The 20,696-nt window shown below is 45.2% G+C and overlaps 1 protein-coding gene across 1 annotated transcript; it reads right to left on the bottom strand.

Annotated features, from left to right (window-relative positions):
• Positions 1 to 1,987: 1,987 nt before the first annotated feature.
• LOC137761475 (major histocompatibility complex class I-related gene protein) lies at positions 1,988 to 18,202 on the bottom strand. The gene is given in 9 exon segments (XM_068538401.1): positions 1,988 to 2,028; positions 3,460 to 3,561; positions 4,514 to 4,682; positions 4,684 to 4,710; positions 4,712 to 4,758; positions 4,761 to 4,790; positions 6,401 to 6,672; positions 7,356 to 7,620; positions 18,051 to 18,202. Coding segments are annotated over 8 exon segments (807 nt in total). The 5' UTR covers positions 7,475 to 7,620; positions 18,051 to 18,202.
• Positions 18,203 to 20,696: the final 2,494 nt, after the last annotated feature.

Below are 20,696 nucleotides of genomic sequence, written 5' to 3'. Positions count from 1 at the left end.
CCTTTTTTTTTTTTTTCCCTTAGATTCCATATATATGTGTTAGCATACGGTATTTGTTTTTCTCTTTCTGACTTACTTCACTCTGTATGACAGACTCTAGGTCCATCCACCTCACTACAAATAACTCAATTTCAAGTCTAAAATTATTAAGAAATAATGTAATCTTGAGCCCCTTGTAAAATGAAGGTGCAAAATTTTAGGTATTATTGAAAAATCATCCCTTGATATTATATTTATATGATAACTCTCTTTATATTATAAAATCCCCAAGGGAGAAACAGAGATGCTGCAATTGCACTACAGAAGGTCTCATCACCACATCCTTGCCCTTGCCTCTGCCTCCTCCTCTTCATCCATGTGGACATTTTTATTACATGTTAAGTGTAGGGCAAGGCCCTGGGAGCACAAAAAGGCTTTGACCGTTCACGTCTTTGATGAGAGTACCAGGCAGTTGGAGAAGACATTTATATAGATACAGCATCTGAATCACTGTAAGTGTCCATCCAAAAATATTTGAAGTCCTAACTATTCTAATTGTAAGAAGAAACCATTCCAGAAATAAAGCTGCTCTCTGCACAGTGCAACACTGCTTAAAAGATGGTATGGCAATTGCCCATGGCAACCCTAAAAGCAAAATAAACAAACACGATCGTGCTCTTATGCAACTCAGCGGGCGCCAGTAAAGAGACACGGGGTGGGAACTTCAACCATGGAAGGAGGTGGGGACAGCGGAGCAAGGAATTGCCCTAGCACGCTGAGAATGTCTGCACCTGTGGCTGTGATGATTAAAGCCAGAGGGCAAATGCATTGGTCAAGGGAAAGCAAAGGTCAAGTCTGACATACATGTTCAAAGTCAGTTGTCAAAGTTGGGGCCACTGAAGCGAGTATCAGAGCTGACGTGTGCGGTCAGAGTCAGTGAAGTGGGACAGATGAATGTATAACTGATGGTCAACCCAGGGACCAGTGGCTACACACGGCAGGACAAGAGGTAAATGATGGTGAGGATTTTGGGGGGTTGGGAAGAGTAAGGAGGATCAAGGGGATGCTAATTCTCATGGTGGGACTTTTATTTATTTCCAGGGCAGATGTATGGAGAAAAAGCACATGTATAAAGGTGAGTCGGGCCCATCTACAATAAGCCAGCAGAGGAAGGACAGAAATTAGAACTGGACGCTCTTCTGAGACACACTATCATTTTTACATTAAAAGATAGCAATTGGGTTCAAGTCTCTGTATTTCTACTAAAGGTGATAATGTCCGATACTTATTTTTCTTACTTTCTTACAAAAGACAGAATGAGATCACCTCCACAGATCTGACCAGGTATATTTCCAAGATGCCAAGCTACCAGGCAGAGCTGCCTGGCAAAAGAACAGGGCACTTTTTGCTTTCTCTCAGGCCAGGGAAGGTGTAAAATGATCACACCAGTGCACAGGCCATCGTAGAGACTGGCTGACTGCTCTCATGGGGTGGTCCAACCTGTCTGTAGGGTCACAGTCATGGCACCCACCGCTCTTGCCTAGTCAACACTCTCATGAAAGAAGAGAGAGGCCTTTTTTGACGTAGCGAGGTGATGTGCACTGGTGGAATTCAAGTGGAGGCTAGATGCTCAAGGCAAAGGCATTGGAGAAGACATTTCCAGCCCTGGATTGAAGTTTTCTCCCAGCCCTGAGATTCTCTAATCTACCCGCAAACCACTGTTGACAAATGGGACCTAAGGAAGTGTTGTGCCATGAGAGCATTCACATTTAGAGGAAATGTAATGAAGGAGTCCATCAAAAGAGCCTGATAGCTGACAGTCTTTTTGGAGCCAAAGAACAAATAACATTTTGTAGCTCCTATCTGTCTGCCATAAATAATTAATCCTATAATGTCCATGTCTGTTGTGGGTGTGGTCAAGAGCTTTGAGCGCTGGACTTGAGTCCATATGGGACAGAGGAGACCATGGTTCCTAGAGGAAAGACAGCTGGAAAATAGCCATCTCCCATCAGTGATCTGGTGTAGGAAGGTAGACAACTCCATTTTGCTCTGAAAGGAAAAGTTTTTAGTCAGATATGTGCATTTTTCCTTATAGCTCAAAAATAAATTATGCAATGTTCAGCAAAGACTGAGAAGCTGGCATTGACATTTTTAGCCTACTTGGTCAAGATTCTCTTAGTACTTGACAAATTTTAACTCAAATTCACAAACTCCGCAAGATAAAAAGCAGGAACTCACGGTGCGTATCATTCTTGAGAGAGGTGTGTCACTGTATAAAAAGAAAAAAAAATTTTTTTTTTGCTTCAGCAGCTATCACTTGCTGGATTGGGATTAGTGCTATACTTTCTAAAGAAAACATAATGGCCCATTAACTCTGAGTTAATTTTCTAGTAGAGGGTTGGTTTTACTTTGAACTAGTAACATGCTTTGCATGGTATCACCTGAATCGAGGTTTAAGTCTGTGGCTATGAAACAAAGCCAAATTCCTGGCCCACACTGGCTTCAAACCCATTATCCAGGACTCATCAATATTATGCTGTGATCAACTTGAGCACCTAGTGAGGCCAGAGGTGGGAAATGACCTTACAAGACTAGACTGTAAGCTCTCTAACAGGGATCATGTCTGTCTTTTGCATTGCTGTATCCCAGCATTTAATACAGTGCTTAGAACATAGTAGGCATTTAACACATGTTTACTGAATGAATGAAGTTTTTTCCCCAAGGTACTAAGAGCCTATATCTCTCCCATTTCTCCTTCCCCTTTTTCTTACCCTGAATTCCATTTTCCGAAGGTATCTCTTCCACGTTTCATGGGTTGAAAGATGAATTTAGAAGAAAAGTGACTTCCATATGATTGAAGCAGAATAATGTTTGTCAAAATGGGAAAACTTAACTGAAGTTTTGAAATAAAGGACAAAATTCCCTCAAAAGTCGATAGTAATTAATAATAACAATATCGCTTGGAAAAAGACAAACCGATGTCACTGTATCTTCTCTGACCCAACTTCTAGGAGGACTGTCCACCTGGACAGGAATTGTACTACTTTGTCGATGTCAGGCACCACCTGTGAAACAGACCACTCTCCTTACAAGTATCATCCGTGGTGTGTGTTCCCTATATGGTGAGAGAGGTGTTCTAGGTCCTGTGATTGCAAAGTGAGGCCCAACGCATTTCTAAATGGAGCTTAGAGTGGCAGGTGCAGAAAATAAAACTCAATGGAGGGGACTTCCCTTGTGGCGCAGTGGATAAGACACCGCGCTCCCAATGCAGGGGGCCGGGGTTCGATCCCTGGTCAGGGAACTAGATCTCACGTGCATGCCGCAACTAGGAGTTCTCATGCCACAGCTGAGGAGCCTGCCTGCCGCAACTAAGACCCGGTGCAACCAAATAAATAAATAAATATTAAAAAAAAAACAAACTCAATGGAGCTGTGGAGAGACAGTCTGTCAACTCCTAGGATCCTTCCACAGGCCTCTCACCTCAGGGCCTCCTTTGCCAGGCTACGACACCAACTCCAGAGAGGGCAATGGCGAGGACAATGAGCCCAACAGCTTTCATCGCCAGAAGCATAGTTTCCGATTCTAAAAGCAAGCAAATGAGGAAGAATCCACAAGTGCTCCTCCTCTTCTATGTTAATGTTTGGGAACTTTTGTCCCTGCAATCATCAGGAAGCCCAACACTATTCTTTGTACTGTCACTTCTTACTTCACAGCTCTGTGGAGAATAGTCTAAAACAGAGGAACAGCAGTTCCCAAAGTATAGTCTGAATGCCCCAAGGGTCCTCAAGACCCAATCAAGGTGTCCATGAGATCTAAGTCATGATTTCCCTCCCTTTTTTTTAAATCTCCATCTCTCACATGGGCACAGTGGAGTTTTCTAAAGGCCACATGATATGAGATGACATCATCACTCTGATAGCAAATGGAATATGTGCTTGTGTTTTCTAGTGTTTAATTTTTTTTAAATTTTTAGTTTGTAATACAGTAAATAGAAACAGATATAACCTAAATAAACCAAAGCTCTTTGGGTTACTCAATAATTTTTTTAAGAGTATAAAGGAGGGGCTTCCCTGGTGGCGCAGTGGTTGAGAATCTGCCTGCCAATGCAGGGGACACGGGTTCGAGCCCTGGTCTGGGAAGATCCCACATGCCACGGAGCAACTGGGCCCGTGAGCCACAACTACTGAGCCTGCGCGTCTGGAGCTTGTGCTCCGCAACAAGAGAGGCCGCGATAGTGAGAGGCCCGCGCACTGCGATGAAGAGTAGCCCCCGCTTGCCGCAACTAGAGAAAGCCCTCGCACAGAAACGAAGACCCAACAGCTAAAAATAAATAAATAAATAAATAAATAAATAAATAAATAAATAAATAAATAAATTTATAAAAAAAAAAAAAGAGTATAAAGGAGGCTTGAGACCGAAAAGTGAGAGAACCTCTGATTTAACAGACCCATTCTAAAGCACGCGGTGATCCATGCTTCCCGCTCCCCCCCTTGCCTCAGTCTCACTCCCCAGACAGCCACAACCCCATCTTTACCCTGGGAACCCTGAAGAACCACGTGGACACCGCCGTGCTCCACATGACAGGAGTAAAGGTCGCTGCTCTGAGGATCCAGCTCAACTGACACCCATGTCTGATAGGTCCCATCCCCACTGGGAAGGATGTCTCTATAATCCATTTCTTGGACAATTTCTTCCCCATTTTTTCATCCAGATCATGGAAATTTCTGGGGGGGTAGAAGCCGTGAGCTCTGCAGTAAAGAGTTGCAATCCCTGGAAATTTTCTTTGTGATTTACTCTGACCAGTGGGGGCTCTAGGAAGAATAAGTTCAAGTTAAACAGAAGTATCTTTTTTTTTTTAATATAAATTTATTTATTTTATTTATTTATTTTTTTAGCTGTGTTGGGTCTTCGTTTCTGTGCGAGGGCTTTCTCTAGTTGCGGCGAGCGGGGGCCACTCTTCATCGCGGTGCGCGGGCCTCTCACTGTCGCGGCCTCTCTCGTTGCGGAGCACAGGCTCCAGACGCGCAGGCTCAGTAGTTGTGGCTCACGGGCCCAGTTGCTCCGCGGCACGTGGGATCTTCCCAGACCAGGGCTCAAACCCGTGTCCCCTGCATTAGCAGGCAGATTCCCAACCACTGCGCCACCAGGGAAGCCCCTAAACAGAAGTATCTTATGTACTGAGTACACAATATTAGAACTCAGCAACTGCATTTCCCAATTAATTTTCTTCTTTGCAGGAAACATCTAAAACCAGGAACAACCCAGAACCCTGTTTCACCAACAACAACAAATTCTTTGTGCTAAAGCCAGTTTGAGTAGTTTTCTGTTACCTGCAACCATTAAAATTAAGATGGTTGGGGCTTATCTGGTGGTGCAGTGGTTAAGAATCCACCTGCCAATACAGGGGACACAGGTTCAAGCCCTGATCCAGGAAGATCCCACATGCTGTGGAGCAACTAAGCCCGTGCACCATAACTACTGATCCTGTGCTCTAGAGCCCACGAGCCACAACTACTGAGCCCACGTGCCACAACTACTGAAGCCCGTGCGCCTAGAGCCCGTGCTCCACAACGAAGAGTAGTCTCTGGTCCCACGACTAGAGAAAGCCCGCGAGCAGCAACGAAGACCCAATGCAGCCAAAATTAAACAAATAAATAAATAAATATACTTTTAAAAATTAAGATGGTTATTCAGCTAGTGAGTGGGACAACTGAAACAAACTCCAGTCACCTGCCTCCAAAACTGATGCACTTGGACAGAGAGTCCATATTCATACCTGTGGCCCAGATGCCTCCCTGAGGGGCCGCCGTAGCTCTGGAAAGCTCCACTATTAAAAATCACTCCTGCGGGAAAAGGCACATTTTGTCTGGGAGTTTCCCACAGCATGATGCAGACGTAATTCATTTTGAATAATGAAATCGTACATGAAAAGTCCTGTGTTAACTAAAAGTTGACCAACTGAATCATATCTTTGATGTATAAGAGGAGTTTTACTGAAAGGAATATTATCCTAACTCCTTTAGTAAAGCAAAGACCCTGTTTGTCTTCTTGGTAATTTCAGATTTTCACTCATCCTGGTGTTGTGTGAGCCCTTGGTTACTACACAACTTGAAGAATTGCATCCCCTCCCAAAGTATTTCCCAACTTATCATTGACAGGAGATGGAAGGATCTGTCTCACTGGATCCCCCCCAGAAAGAAGTGTCCCTGGAGGTACTCCACTCTGTCAAGACAAGAACTGCGGAATGTTGTCAAAATGCTGATAAAAAGTAACCAGGGAAAGTTTTCATGGAGAGTTACAGAACATGATAGTAACAAAATGGATTTCAGAATAGGGTCGCTGTAACTTAGATGAGAGGAAGTTACGTATAAAACCATGGGTTCTGAGGATATGAGGACAAGGTGTTCTCCCTCCTCTTTACCTGTCCTTTGTAGGGTACCTTTCCCGTACTCCAGAAATCTCTTTAACCAGGCAATACATTCTTCTTCCAGCCAGTTCTTTTGATATTGTAGCTCATGCTGACTGGCCTCCCATGCCCACTTGGTGATGTGAACCACATTATCCATAGCCATCCAGGAGAGGGTATCTTTATTGAAGATAATGAAATCCTATCCGTCATATGCATATTGGAGAAACCCTGTGGTGTTTCCATCCTCCAGTAACTCACAGCCAATCATTCTCTGGTAAGTGTGGAAGCCCTGGAATACACATGCAGGCAGGAAGGGAGGGGTTGACATGGGGATGCGGAGGTGGGTGCCCAGGTGACGTGACAGGGGGCATGACTGGAAACATCTTCTACCCCAGAATACATCACTGCACAGGCCTGCCATGGCATCACTGAGTCACCAGGAAGTTCCTGTGATGTAAGCCCATTTATCTACAGATATCTGCGGAGTACCTACTGCATACAAAAGGAGTATGATAATTCCCGCCTTGGGAGTGATCCTATATTGGGAACAACTAACTGATAAAGTTTTTAGTGCAGTGGAGAAGGGAGAGATATGCGGGAGCCAGAAATATCCCCGGGAAAGTTAATATATTTAGTAAGTCATTGTGCATAAGCAAGCACCTCACTAAGCCTGGCCACCAGGAAATGAGACGCGTGCTGGCCAAATTTAGGAGGAGAAAGGAGAAGATACAGGTCAGCAGCCTAAATGCGAATGGGATAGGGATATGGGGGTAAAGGGCTCCTGGGGGAGAAACAGACAATTTGAAAGATGCACAGGACAGAGGGCAGGCACTGAACCCCGTCAACCAGGTCGTCCAAGCTTTGCCAAAAGAATGCAACTCAGCAACTGCTCACATTCACTGTCAGCCCAGGGACCTCTACCGGGTGGGGGGTTAGAGACGGAAAGCATTCATCTCCGCTGCCTTCACCACCTGAGTGATTGTAGTGACGCTGCTGCCGCTTCAATTCCAGCTTGGACGTCTGCTGCCAGCCCCGCAGCAGCTGCGCGTACCTCTCCCAGTGATCAGACGCCAGGTTCTCCGCCATCCACGGGGCCTGTGGCTCCTTCTACCGAGAGACACTGTCATACATGGTGACGGGATGAGAATCCACATACCCAACTGAAATAAATTCAGGAATCCCATAGCCGGGATCTGAGACGCCCAGGTGAAAATATCTCAGAGAGTGAGTCCCTGGGAGAGAGGCAAAGAAGGCAGATATTTAGAGTCACGGCTGATCGAGATCCATAAACTGCTGGATTCCATTTAATCCCCATGTTAGTCCTCCATGTTCAGTTGCACCCATTCTTCCTGGGACCCAGCTGATACTTCCTCTTATGGAATCACAGAACCCCAGGAACTGGGACCTGGAAAGGACTTTAGAGCTTTCACCAAGACTTGGAGCCTGGTTTTTCAGGTTTGGAAACCTTAGGATGAACTTTTACAGGTAACTCAACTTGTAAGTGAAGTAGAGTGTTCTGGTCTGTGGGAGAAGGGCCCAGGACCACTCACTGGGCCCCTGGAGGGGAGAGCTGTCCGAGGGACTCTGAGGGTTTGAAAACCCTGATAACCCAACCCCCATGTTTCACCAACAGAGGCTCCAGGTGGATAAGTGAGGGCCCCCATCTCACTGCTGTGCTTGCACATGTGTGTACACACACACACACACACACACACCAGGCCAGTCTGCTTGACTGACCCACAGTGAGAACCCACATAAGGACTCAGACCTCCTGAGGAAAATTTTTAAAAAGCATAATGCTTTTCCTATTATACCAACCCAACTCTATCAACAATTTTCCTATTCCTTCTCTACTTTTTCTTCTGGCCAAACATCACTATAAGAGCTGTAATAATCACTAAGTGTCAAAAGTAGGCTAAAATGAAATGTTTGACTTTGCCGCTTCTGCACTGAACTTCTCTCAGCTCAACAAAGAAGCTCCTAGGCTGATAGAGACAGACAGGGCAGTTTTGAGGTAGTGGGATGGGTGTTGTGATGGGGTCAGTGCGGGGCATGGGCCCTCAGGGAAGACTTTCCAGAGAAGGTATGTCTTAGGGGAGATCCTGGGACAGGTAGGAGGTGAGCAGGCAACGAGGCTGGGAAGGGACACAGGAGAGAGGACAGTGGGAGTAGAGTAGAAACCATGTGTGCAGACAGGGATAGGAGAGCGCGGCCCGCTGTGGGAACCAATGGCCTAGGACGCTGGAGCACAGTGAGCGTCACAGAGGAGAGGAGAGATGACGCCCAAGAGGTAAGCAGAGCCAAGGCTGAGAAGGCCAAGGGCCCCCATGCCCTGCCGAAGAGCTGGAGGGGAGAAGGCATGCAGCATGGTGGCTTTCTTCCCCTGCTCTGCTCGCTGTTGTCTGGAAATGCCCACTTCTGAGCCTTTTATCTTGTTACTTCCTGCCATCCTGACCCATCTACATCCTCCCCAGTCATCAAAACCCATCTCCGAAGACACTCCCAGGACCAGCGCTGACATTTGCATGGCTGAGTCAAGAGGACAAAGGAGGCCCACATTCCAGAGACCCAAATATTTTAAAGGAATAAATCAAGTTAAAAAACTGTTAAATACGTTCTATCCTCCTACCTTGACAAATATCCCTTCATATGACCTCAAAGGCCAAGTTCAAATTTAAAAATCTCAGACTTTGTGGTGGCGCTGAGAAAGTGGGCCTCCGGCCCTTGGCCTGAGACCGTCTCCTTCTCTACCTACCCCAGCTCTACCTAGCCCTGCTAAGGGCTTTGTGCCCACATGTAGACACCCCTGCTGTCTCATTCAGTCTCCGTACATAAACACTGCCTCTTTGCCACCTCTTGGGCTCGCAGAGGCCTCACCAGCAGCATAGTCAATCCTTAGGAGGATGGACCAAAGGAAGAGGCCTGTGTAAACCCAAGCAGCCCCGAGTCATCTGGGCAACGAACTACAGGTTCCAGATACCTGTGGTGTGGTGCAGACGTGGGGCGAGCCCCTCCCCTTGGCCTCATGGACCCCTCGCTCTGTGGAGAAGGATGTGGATAAGGGAGGGCCAGAGCGGGGCCCTCTAAAGGGTGGGGCAGTATCCACGGCTTCTCTTGCCTGTGTCTCAGAGCTGGACTAGACACCACTTCCCCCAGTTTTTTCCAGGTAGCCCATCCCATTGCTGTTGTCCCCTTTGTGAGCTCCCTGAGCACTCGGATCTTCGGGCATAAGCTTTGTCACTGTGGAGAGCCTCAGACGGGGGTCAGGTCCCCATTCCCCAGCCTGAATGCCACTTAACAATGTTTACTCCTTCCTCTTCATTTTAAATATATATTTAAGGAAAAAAATCAAATTAAAAGAAAACCAGTTCACAAAATGGTTGGATCAGCTTTTGTGCATGCAAGTCTGTCTGTAATTTTCTTTTTTCTAAAACTGCTTCTGAAAGAATTCATAACGTGTAGACTGTCTTTTAGAACTGATCACCCCAAGGCCAGGGAACTCTTACCTCAATTATGAGGGGAGACAGGATTCCCTGAGACCGAACCAGGCCTGCTGGGCCCCTTCTGACTGATTGCACCAGTTCTGTTAAAGCAGTGCAAACCCCCCTTTCTCCCTGCTCCTCTAGCTGGGGTTGGGCGAGCTTGCAGGGTTCAGAGCAGGCACCCCTGCCCCGTGGGCCCTCCCTGGAGGTTGTATCCTGCAGGTCAGCTGCAGTGCTGGGCAAGATGGAGGCTGGTCTCCCCCAGGCCTGGGCAGAGCATAAGGGCCCCAGTGCCCCTCTGCACTGCTTTGACCTTTTATTTCCCACCCCTTTCCCTTCCTGTGTGGGTGGGGAGGCAACACAGTGGAAACCTCTGAGGTTGGACATAAGATCATCATAGAAGTCTTGGTTCTTATGAAGACAAGAGCCAGGGTAAAGCAGAAGCACAAATTCTATCCCCAGAACAACAGCTGCCACATGCGGCCTTCTATTCTCTTTGTCTTTGTTCACCTCCTACCCTCTTCTCAATCCTAAGCTACTTAAGAACTGGGACGGGACTTCCCTGGTGGTCCAGTTGTTAAGAATCCGCCTTCCAATGCAGGGGACGCAGGTTCCATCCCCTGGTTGGGGAACTAAGATCCCACATGCCGCAGGGCAACTAAGCCCGCGTACCGCAACTACTGAGCCCGCGCACCACAACTAGAGAGAAGCCCGTGCACCGCAACAAAAGATCCCGCCCTGCATGCCACAACTAAGACCCGATGCAGCCAAAAATAAATAAATAATAAATTAATAAATAAATACCAAAAAAAAAAAAAGCTTTAAAAAAAAAAAAAGAACTGGGACTTACTTTCTTCCCTCTGTTATTTCCTATAAGGCCTAGCATAGGAAGCCTGGCCCATGGTAGGTGCTTCGTACATATTTGTGAATTAAATTGTTGGCAAAACACTTTATTTCTCTGCTTCAAAACAATTAAGTATGCTGGAGTGAGTATGAATCTATTTCACTTGAACTTATACTTAATTAAAAAAAATTATTTTGGCCTCGCCACATGGCTTGTGGGATCTTAGTTCCCCGACCAGGGATCCAACCTGGGGCCCCAGCAGTGAAAGCACCGAGTCCTAACCACTGGACCACCAGGGAATTCCCAGGAACTTATACTTTAAAAAATACTTTTCATAAAAGGAGCAGAGCTGAAATCTAATTTACATCCAGCCTGGAGTCTGCAAAAGGTGTAATATGGTTGAATCTGCAACCGATTTTGCAAACGGTTCTATTTCTCCACCTCTAGAAAGGTTTTGCAGATATGCAACTGTTTTAAGATGGAGGCTAAAGGAAGAGCAAGTCAGGAACATTAGTTCTCACACTTTTTTAGTCTCCATCTGAGTATTCAACAAACATGTGAGTACCGCCTCTGTGCCAGGCACTGTTCCAGGCCCTGAGCACACCACAGACAAAACAGATAAAAATGTCTGCCCTTCTGGAGCCTACATCCTAACGGGAGGAGAGGAGGAAGGCAGACAATATAAAATAAATACATATAACATGTTGTTTAAAAAGTGCAATGGATCTAGAGACTGTCATACAGAGTGAAGTAAGTCAGAAAGAGAAATACAAATATTGTATATTAACGCATATACATGGCACCTAGAAAAATAGCACAGATGAACCGGTTTGCAGGACAGAAATAGAGACACAGATGTAGAGAACAAATGTATGGACCCCAAGGGGGGAAAGCGGCAGGGGGGTGGTGGTGGTGGTGTGATGAATTGGGAGATTGGGATTGACATATATACACTAATATGTATAAAATGGATAACTAATAAGAACCTGCTGTATAAAAAAATTAAATTAAATTAAATTTTTTTAAAAAAAGTGCAATGGAGAAAAATTTGCAAAGAGGACTAAGCAATATAATTCTAAACATCAATACTTAGGGAAGACTGCTCCGAGAAGGAGACTTCTGAACAAGTACCTGCAGGGAGTGAGGGAGCCAGGCAGACATGTGGGGACCACAGTGCAGGCAGCGGGGCCTGTACAAAGGCCCTGAGGAGAGGTCAAGCTGACACATTCCAGCAGCAATAAGGCCTGCGGCTGGAGCTGAGGGGATGAGAGGCAAAGAAATAGCTAGGAATGGCTTCCACAGTTACTGATAGCAAAAAACCTCATAGAAATCAAATTCCAGGCAAAGAATGGGAGAGAGCAAGGAAGAAGGGATTTAAGAAGAGACTGTGTTATTGGCATATAGAACTTCCCTTGGAATCTGGGTTTCCTTTTATGACATCTGGGGTCTACATGCCTAGTAGATGCCAACAAGCAAAAAAAAAAAAAAGTATTACCAACATGGGGCATTACTGCTCAATGGGAGGATTTCTTCTAAATGAGTATCACTGACATTATCTCCATACATAATATTTACAATTCATGTAATTTCGCTTTCTTATAAAAATGTAACTTCATAAAGATTTGCATTATCCAGAGTTTATAAGAGGTAAATAGAGAGGCACATGGTCTGTTGTCAATACTGTCCAAGGACAGTGTAACGCCCTTTTCTCCAACCTCAATCTCAGCCTTATTCTTGGTTTTGGATCAGTTTCTCTCCACTAGCCAGCGCTGACTTCAAAGGCTGCTCTGCCCCAAAAGGCTGGCCTCCATCTGCCAGTCATCTGCCCGTCCAGCCTCATGCAGCCGTGGCATGGCTCTGCTCCAGAACATCACAGCCCTCTCCCCTTCGTTTGCCATGGATACAATTACCCATCTGGTGCGTCCACAGGTATGAGTCACACTTGCTTCTCAGTTGGGCTTCCAAAATGCTACCTCAGCTGTGATGGGAAGTTGGTTGACAGATGTTGAGTCACAGAAAAAATAGGGGAAAGTCCGTGGTACCCTTTCTCTCATGTCGCATTAGACCTTGTCATAAGTTATATCCTATGGATATGTTGCCTGGATGATTAGATTTCTACAAGAACTGTGAAGGTTGAATCATTTGAAAAGAGCTGTACTTGACTATTTTTGATCTACCTAAATGGCAATTTCATATGATTCAATCTAACCTTCTGATTCTTTCTTCTTGCTGCAATAATTATGAAATTAGGTTTCTCTCTCCCTTTCCATGAACATCAATCCACTTATTGAACTGAAATCTACAATTTTGAATTTGGTCTTCTGTCCAGGCCAGTCAAGTTGCTTCTCAAAGAGCATTTGCTGCTCTGTCCCAATAGCCTGTGATAGACATTGCTGAAAGTCCTGAACAACACAACCTAACAGCAATTAGACCAAATGCAGTGGTGACTTTACATCCTATGTTATGTTCCCTTTAACCTGTAGATGTAACTAGTTGGACCGTTTTGACAAAAGGCTGTGAAAATCACTAGATTATAAAATAATTGATAAAGTGTTTTCAGGTATTCCTCCATGGGGGCAAAGACATGGCAGCAAGCAGTAAGTGCCACAAAAGAGGTACCAATGGGGTGTTCCAGCGGCTAGGAGAGAGATCCTGCTCTCACACAAAGGGATCCACAAGGAGGAGGTAGAAAACCTGCTATGAAGTTAGGCCTTCCGCGAGCCATGGAGGGCAGCAAAATCTGAATCATAACCCTCAGAACCGCACTTATTTCTTGAGCACGTGCCGCCATGTGTTAGTTACCATGCTAAGCCTCTGATAAGCATGAGTTACATTTATTCCTCACTGCAACCTTTTGAGTCTTAAAGGTCTTAAAATTCCCATTTCACAGGTAGAAAATGGGTGCAGAGAGTTGAAGAAAATTGCCCAAGATCATCCTTAGAATCCATAAGTGGAGGACCCAGGAATTACACTCTGACCTCTCAGGCTAGAAGCCCCTTTGCCTTAGACTGCCCAGCTGATCCGAAGCAGAGGCACTTCCCCATCCCAGGCTCTGTTTCAGGCTCCTCGCCCGGATCACCATTGCTCTCTCCCGCCCCCTTGTGTCAAGGATGACTCACTGTCCTGGATTTCCCAGTCCCTGGGGACCCGGGCTCCAGACCTTCCTACAATTGGCTGTGGGTCCCAATTGGATATCCAGTTCAACAAAGTCCCAATTATTTGTTGGCCCTCCCAAGTAGCCCGATGCCTTAATACAGTCAAAATGATTATGATTCCTGGAAACTACTCTCTGGAATTTCAGGCATCGTGGGAATGAGGGGGAGAAGTGGAGAGCGATATTTTTAGTTAAGAGGGCCTTTGGACACTTCTCAAACTATGCAGTGATGTAGGTAGTTCTATACGCATCAAGAACTGCCAGTCCCTCTCCTAGCAACTCCTCTCACTACCGGAAGTCGTTGAGGGCCAGGAAGTGCTGAATGCGACAGTTTGACTCTTTAGCTACTCTTTTGAGGCTACCCTTTGGAGGTTACCAATGTCTCTTCTAAGTTTTAGCCTCTTCTGAACTTCCAGTAGGCACAGTCCTAGCTGCTAGGGATACGGCAATGAACACATCAAATCCCAGCCCTCTGAGCTCCTTTCTAGAAGGAAGAGCGGCAGTAGGTGAAGATATAATACAGGATCAGCTGCTGATAAGAGTTGAGAAGAGAAATAAAGCAGGGAAAGGAAATACACACACACACACAAATAATAATAAAGAAAAAAAGATAATGGAAAGAAAAAAAAGTTTAAAAAGAGAAAAACAAATTTAAAAAAGAAAAAGGAAAAAAAGCAAGGAAGGGAGGTAGAGTGTGAAGAGGGCTGACCTTTTAGGTAGAGGGACCAGGAAAGGCCTTCTGAGCAGGTGGCATCTGAGCAGAGATGTGAATGAAGTGAGGAAGTGAGTCATAGGAGAAGAACCTTTCAGATGGAACAAGAAGCCGGAGCCCTCAAGGAAGTTGCCTGTTCCATGTATTTGAGGAATAGCAAGGAGATCACTGTGGGCCATGTAGAGCTTTGGAGAATGAAAGAATGTGCCCCGGTGGGGTTTTTTTTCCCCAGTATTCTCTGTATACAATGATGACCATATGTTCTCCTATTTCCCAGAAGAATTACATTTTTATGAATTTTATTCTTTTTAAATGATTCATTGAAGTTGTAACAAAATGTGATTTGGTACTTATACTCTTGAAGGGTTTTCCATAATAAATATAAATTTGGCTGTCAGAAAGAATGTTCTTTGTCATCTGTCTCAATTTGGGTTTCATAAAGCAAGTGTTTAAAGAGCCACTTGCTTGATCTTTAACCTAGGCCCCTTCCTTCAAGTCCTTGGCAATCCTCTGGAGTAACAGGATGACTGAGGTCAATGCGTTTTAGTGAGAATAGACAAACATTGCAACTAGTCAGAAGAAAATCTACAAATTAGTTGAATTTCTCAGATTTAGATAGATTCAATGTCAACCAAGAAGAAGAAGGCCTTAAGGGAGTAAAACGGTATCTTGGAGAAATTTCTACTGCATGTGCCTTGGCAACAGCTCCATGGAAACAGATTGAAGTCTAATAATGTCTATAGCAAATGCCCATATTTTCTCATGTTAACTCTTTGAACTCAAGGTCATTTCTAAGCAGATAATTTGCAAATCTGTCTTTTAACACTAGCCCAGTTGACAGTTCAGGGGACTTATCCATCATTACTCCTTGTCTGTGAAGGACTTCATCATTCATGAAGCAGATTGATATAGCAGATTGAAATATCCATAGAGTTATGAGTAATATCAAGAGACTGACCTTGGCTTTTTCAGGATGAAACACACAAGCCACATATGCCTCTGCAAGAGAGGTCCCATGCATGCCCCCGCCCTGATTACACCCACCCGCGTCACCAGCTCACAGTCTCCCACAGGCTGAAATGAAGAACAGGAGGAGCTGTAAAGCATGAAACACCTTTCTTTTTCATACAAATTCTGCAACTAGAATAAACCACAGTTGTGAATTTAGTCATTATTGCTGACCAAGTTCTCTGTGGCACACGGTCAGATCACTTCAATTTCTTAGGGACATCACCTTGGAACCTAAATTCCAGGAGGCATTTATTAAGTGCCTATTGGTCACTAGGAAGTACGAGGAAAATAAAGAAGAGAAAAATGAGAAGATCTCTCTCCCTGCCTTTAAGGAGAGCCTTGAAGGAAAGATTTTGGTAAATAGAAAGTTATAAAACTGTAAGCAGGAGCTATGGAAGTACAAAGGAAAGCACAGTCTACTGCAGGCCATGGAGTCAATGAAATCAACACACTGGAAGTGATGCTGGAGTGATCTTGTCATTGAGCTGTGACCCCCATACACTCTGGTATCTCCTCCCTGCGTTTCCATGTCTAGAAGCTCCTACTCAGGGCTAGCATTAGGCCCAAATATCAAGTAGACCAAGACCTTTTTCATAACCCCATTTCCCTTCCCTGTCAGCACCCCTCAATGCTCAGAACACTCAGTCAGGATCCTGGCAGGTAACAAACTTCATCCCAGATGAGTCACATGAAGAAACTTTAATGAAGGGACTTCACGCAGGGGTATGAGCAAAGTTACAGGACCAGATGAGGGATGATAGGGCACCCATAAGCTAGCAACTATAGGAAGCCATTACTACCCTTAGGGCTGTAGAGATTGGGGGAGCAAATAGTGCTCCTGAGGCCTAATGGAAGCTAGAGCCATGAAGAAAGGGCTGTTCAGAGAAAACTATATTGCAGGGGGACACAGCTACCACCAGAGACATTAAACAATGAGGGGAAAGAGGAAGAAGGAAATACCCCAACCTCTCTTTCCTCTGTGACTGCTCTCCTTTCAGCATCTCCCATTGGGTGAACCCGAACAGAAATCAGCCTGCAAGAGAGACTGGGTGATGCCGTCTGTAGCAGTCAGCCTCCCAGGGCACAAGACAGGCCAGAGAAGGATGGAGTGGAAGGAGTCAAAAGGAGAATAGCCAGGACAAACCGACCTTCCCTGCCCTTTATATATGACTGGTTCTATTTCTCATTCCACCTATTATGGAAGTGCCAAGCGTCCACATCCAGAGGCACTGTGATATTGCAGGAAAGCCCTGGACTGTAGGCTAGAAGACCCGCATGTACTTCAGACTCTGCTCGTTATGTGAGCTGAGTCCACCTCTCTAGGCCTGGGTCTCCTCATCTGGAAATGAGGATATTTTCTTAGCCTGCCACAAGGGTCAGTTAGACCATCACATGAAAGATTATGTTTAGGGGATATTGTGGTCATATTATTGGAGAGTTCTTTGAGGATTAAATACAGGTAATATATAGGCTTTTTACATTCTAGAAATATCACTCCTTTCCTCTTTTTATCCTCTGTCTCTTACCCTCACCCTCAATCTTTCCCATTTCTGACTTGAATGGTAGGACTTTTTCTGGATTAAGTTTCTATAGAAGCAGGACTTTTGTCTGTCTTGTTCATGGTCATGTCCCCCAAAAGTGCTGTCACACCAACAGCACTTTGGTCATCAACCAACATTTGTATAATTAACACACAGATGATTTGAAAGAGCCCCCTCCTATCATGCTCATGAATCACTGCCTATGGTGGTGGCCCAGACTGAGATGGAGACATTGCCCGGCAACCACCTGGGAGTGCTGGCCCCTAGCTGGGAAAGCAGTTGCTTAGGGCAGAGAAGCCTGGTGCTTCCAGCCTACAGGTCTTTTTGTGTATTGGGGGCAACAGAAAGCAACTGCTTCTGTAGTAACATAGGCTCCCTAAACAATGAAAAACTCCTTCTACTCAGTTGATATCTCTTACACCTAGTAAACAAGTCCAGAACCATGGTTTTATCTTTCTGGGATCTTGTGTTACAGGTTGGGCTTGTGGTGAAGAGGAAAAACAAGTAAACCTGAACAATGGATCTGCTCTACTGTTCAATGGCCCTGAAACTCTGACCACAACCTCATGAGACCCACCAAGCTAGTAGAGAGGAAAAACAAAAGTAAAAGAAAAGACATGAGCAGAAAAGAAAGGGAGCAAATGCTCAGAAGGGAAGTAGGAAGTGAGGAAGTTACCCAGAGGGTCTTTCCAGAATGGCTTCCAACCCCTCAGAAGGCAGGTGACATCAAAATCCTACACACATGAACTGGAAAACTGTACAGCTAGTCCAACCCTCTGACAAGTCCTGGGTTTAATAGACACAATTTCCTGCCCCTGGCTTCTTAATCATTTCACCAGAAGTTTTAGGAAGACAATCTCTTTCCCTGAGGCTGCCTCGGCTGAGGAGTTCAGAGCAAAGAGAACTTGGGGTACTCACGAGCGCCACTGTGCATCACTGCTAATGCAATGATGAGGGGCAACAGGAGCGCCATCAGCCCCTCTAAAACCCTTCTCTTCCCGATTCTTTTAACCGAAACACTGACAGGTCCCTGCTGATCTTCCAAGAACCTGTACTCTACCGGCTCTTGAGTGATTCAGCAACTGAGTGACACTCAGTGTCCCCTCCCAGTAAAAACAGGGGAAATAGTTAGTGTCATCAGTTGCTAGGTAGAATAGAGAGAGAGAGAGAAAACGAAAGCACTGCCTGCCTTCCGCAGTGGCCTTTAACCCTTTGTTGGTCTCAGACACTGCTTGCTCTTTTTGCTGTTCCTGTCTTGACCCCGTTCCCAACTTTCGAATATTTATGGAACACAATTATGGGAAAGACACAGGGAACACAAAGATTAATCATATCTGGTCCCCCAGGAGGCTCAAAAGAAAAAGAAGTCTTTGCTTATTCCCTGGAGCTTAGATTTCTCCCAAGGTCCATGAGGAAGATTCACACAAAGTTCCCAGGGCTTGCTCTGGCTTCCTATAATGCTTCAGTCCTTACGTCTGATATAATATGTATCATGTAGACTGTCCTGACATTTTTAGCTTAGGCCTATCTTCCCTGCTGCTCTAGCACCCAGCCCAATAGCTCAAAAAATGCTCGTTGAATAAAGGAGAATAAAGGAGAGGTAGAAAAAAGCCTAATAGAAGATTCTGAGGGGCAGCTGGCCTGGCTTGGCTGATTAGCAAACCTCAGCACCAAGCCACGAGAGCATGACGAGTTGGGAAACAGAAGCTAAAGCTTGTTCAGGGAGTTGGAGGACAGGCCCAGACAAGAAAGAGGAAGTAGAGGTGAGTGGGAGAGATGAGTGGAGGCAAGGCCACTAGGCAGGCTGGCTTGAGCTCCGGCTCAGGGACCCGGGTTCGCACCCCGGCTACTGGACCTTGCACAGAATCCCAAATTGTGCTGAGGCTCAGTTTCCTCAACTTTAAAAGCAAATCCTGGCATATATTTCACAAGGCTTGTTGTAGAATTAGATGAGGCTCTGTTTACAATGTACCAGATAGGTAGGAGAACATACTGGTTTCCTTCTGCAGCAGGCTGAATAATGCCCCCTTCCTCACCCCAAAGATATCCACATCCTAATCTCCGGAAAGTGTGAATATCGTACCTTACGTGGCAAAAGGGACTTAGCAGATAAGATTAAATTAAAAATCGTGAGATGGGGAGATTATCCAGGCTTATCTGGTGGGTCCAATCACAAGGATCTTATAAGAGGGAGGCAAACAGTCTCTAGAACTGGAAACAGAAGGAAAAGATTCTCCCCTAGAGCCTCCAGAAGGAATGCAACCCTGCCATCACTTTATTTATTTATTTATTTATTTTAACACCTTTATTGGAGTATAATTGCTTTACAATGGTGTGTTAGTTTCTGCTTTATAACAAATTGAATCAGCTATACGTATACATATATCCCCATATCCCCTCCCTCTTGCGTCTCCCTCCCACCCTGCCTATCCCACCTCTCTAGGTGGTCACAAAGCACCGAGCTGATCTCCCTGTGCTATCCTGCCATCACATTAATTTTAGCCCATGAGACCCACTTTTGGACTTCTGACCCCCAGAATTATAAGATAATAAATTCATGTTGTTTTAGGGCACTTAGTTTGTAGTAATTTGTTACAGCAGCAACGGGAAACTATACGTCTTCCATTTCCCAAAAGAAAAAAAAGAAGATAATAATGAAATTAATATTTGACACCTTGTCAGCATCTCCTAGCACCTTCTCTTCTCAGATATTTGTATTTCTTTCTTCCTTTCTTTCCTCCTTCACTTCTTTGTTCTTCCCTTAACTCTTCACTTAACAAATGTAGGGCACCCTTGTGCCACTCCCAGAGCCCCCAATAGTCCCAGAGATCTCTCACTAGCACTGGAGTTCCATGGCAGTGTATTTATTTGTTCCTTTGAATTTCTGTTCGTATCTTGTTCCAAAACTGCATACTGTACTGCAGTCTGAGGCATTTACATTTAAAAGTGGGCATGATGACCACACTTTTTAAAGTCATTTTATCTTTTTTTTTATTTTTAATTTTGTTTATTTATTTATTTATGGCTGTGTTGGGTCTTCGTTTCTGTGCGAGGGCTTTCTCTAGTTGCGGCGAGCGGGGGCCACTCTTCATCGCGGTGCGCGGGCCTCTCACTATCGCGGCCTCTGTTGTTGCGGAGCACAGGCTCCAGACGCGCAGGCTCAGTAGTTGTGGCTCACGGGCCTAGTTGCTCCCCGGCATGTGCGATCTTCCCAGACCCGGGCTTGAACCCGTGTCCCCTGCATTGGCAGGCAGATTCTCAACCACTGCGCCACCAGGGAAGCCCTAAAGTCATTTTATCTTAAGTGCAAATTAGCAAAAACCATCCAGAAGGGAATTCCCTGGCAGTCCAGTGGTTAGGACTCAGCCCTTTTACTCCTGAGGGCCCCGGTTCAATCCCTGGTTGGGGAAGTATGATCTCACAAGCTGGGCTGCATGGCCAGAAATAAATAAATAAAATAATAATAATAATAAATAAAAAACAAACAAACAAAATCCAGAAAACTTCAAAATACACCAAAAAATCAGAGTACTAAGATAAAAATCACTCCTCAGAGAAAGCCAC

This window comes from Eschrichtius robustus, chromosome 3 (assembly GCF_028021215.1).
Source record: "Eschrichtius robustus isolate mEscRob2 chromosome 3, mEscRob2.pri, whole genome shotgun sequence".
In the NCBI taxonomy this organism is placed as follows: domain Eukaryota; kingdom Metazoa; phylum Chordata; class Mammalia; order Artiodactyla; family Eschrichtiidae; genus Eschrichtius; species Eschrichtius robustus.
Note: the sequence above shows the minus strand (reverse complement) of the source record. Positions and strands in the feature narration are given on the sequence as shown.